The sequence below is a fragment of the Orycteropus afer genome, unplaced genomic scaffold (assembly GCF_000298275.1).
Source record: "Orycteropus afer afer isolate SDZICR_OR568_19922 unplaced genomic scaffold, OryAfe1.0 scaffold00038, whole genome shotgun sequence".
Classification (NCBI taxonomy): domain Eukaryota; kingdom Metazoa; phylum Chordata; class Mammalia; order Tubulidentata; family Orycteropodidae; genus Orycteropus; species Orycteropus afer.
The window spans coordinates 1,412,594-1,413,874 of record NW_006921625.1 but is presented as its reverse complement, the minus strand read 5'-3'; the positions used below and the strand labels follow the sequence as shown (position 1 = coordinate 1,413,874).

Sequence of the window (1,281 nt, the reverse complement as noted above, 5' to 3'; positions counted from 1 at the left end):
CGGAAGGAAGGTTGGGCAATCCTACTTCCGTAGTGATACTGCCTCGGAAACCCAAGGAGGGGTCGCTATGAGTCGGGGCCGACTCCACGGCACATAACAACAACAACAACATGCAACCTCTTTGGTTTTGCTTGCTAAAACAAACCAACGCTAGCCTGAGCTACCGAATATTAAAGAAAACAGCTTCCTTTCAGCTACATCACAGTTCACGGTTAAGTGGAGGTTTTACTTCAACCAGGAATTTTAAGATGCCCTGTTATACTTGCTGACCGGATCCCCTCACTGTATGAACCCAGATCCTGGCATTCTTGGGCGCAGAGCAAACTTCCAAGCCATTCTGAAGCCTTGGCCACGCAACCAGGACTCCCTCCAGCGTCAAAGAGACGATGCCAGACATAGGGACCACCGCGCAGAAGGCTGGACCCGCCACCCACCCGCTGCGGTGGTTTCAGGGGGACTCCTGTTTTTCTTTTTAAAGGGCCTTATTTTGAACCTCTGACACAGTTCAGAATGGGGGCGTCGGATTCCTAACACGTGCCTCGCAGTAAAGCATGACTGGTTCCTGCAATCCCAAACGCCGCCAGCGGAATGCATCCGCGTTTAACTCTCCACCAACTGAAGCCCACCCCGACGAGCACCAAACAGCATCTATGTCCACGCGGAGTTTCAAGGGCCGCAGCGGTCAGTGAGCAACGCCCACTGGAGCATTTCTCGGTGAGAGCAACCGCCCCTGCCCTGCTGCGATGCAAACCTGCAGCACACGCGCCCCTCCGGCACCGCAGGGTTAGTCACGTAGCGCGCGCCAACCACCGCGACCACGCCGACCGCCCTGCTTCCCGAGTTCCCTGTTGCTCCAGCAACCCTTCCCCCACGCTTCCCACATCAGGCGCCCGGCCTCCCCGCCCCCAACGCCGCCGCCGCCAGCGGCCCGCCGCCATAGCGCCCCGGAGCACACGGCGACCCCCAAGGCGCCCCCGGCCCTCACGGCGCCCTCTGCCCACACAGCGTCCCAGCCGCCCGTAGCGTCCTTCTCCCGCCTCACCCTGCAGGTTCTCCTCCTGCAGCCCGGGGGCTCCGCTCTGCGACATGGCGCCAGAGGGTAGCTGCGGCCTGTCGGGTCCGCGTGCCGGGTTGCGGGCCGCGGCGGCGCTGGAGGCCGACGAGCGGAGGCCGGAGGGGCGGGAACCGGGCTGGCCGCTCAGGCTGCGCGTCCCGCACACTCGGGCTCAGAACAGCTGACTGACAAACTGCCTGACCCACGGACTGACTGCACGGGGCGGG

At 62.4% G+C, this 1,281-nt stretch overlaps 1 protein-coding gene across 1 annotated transcript in view; it reads right to left on the bottom strand.

Moving 5' to 3' along the window:
- Positions 1 to 1,088, bottom strand: part of BNIP3 (BCL2 interacting protein 3) — a 22,627-nt gene extending 21,539 nt beyond the window's left edge. The window contains exon 1 of the mRNA XM_042780402.1: positions 911 to 1,088. Coding sequence (XP_042636336.1) covers positions 911 to 1,088 — 178 coding nt within the window. The remainder of the gene's footprint in view (positions 1 to 910) is intronic.
- Between the last annotated feature and the right edge of the window lie 193 nt (positions 1,089 to 1,281).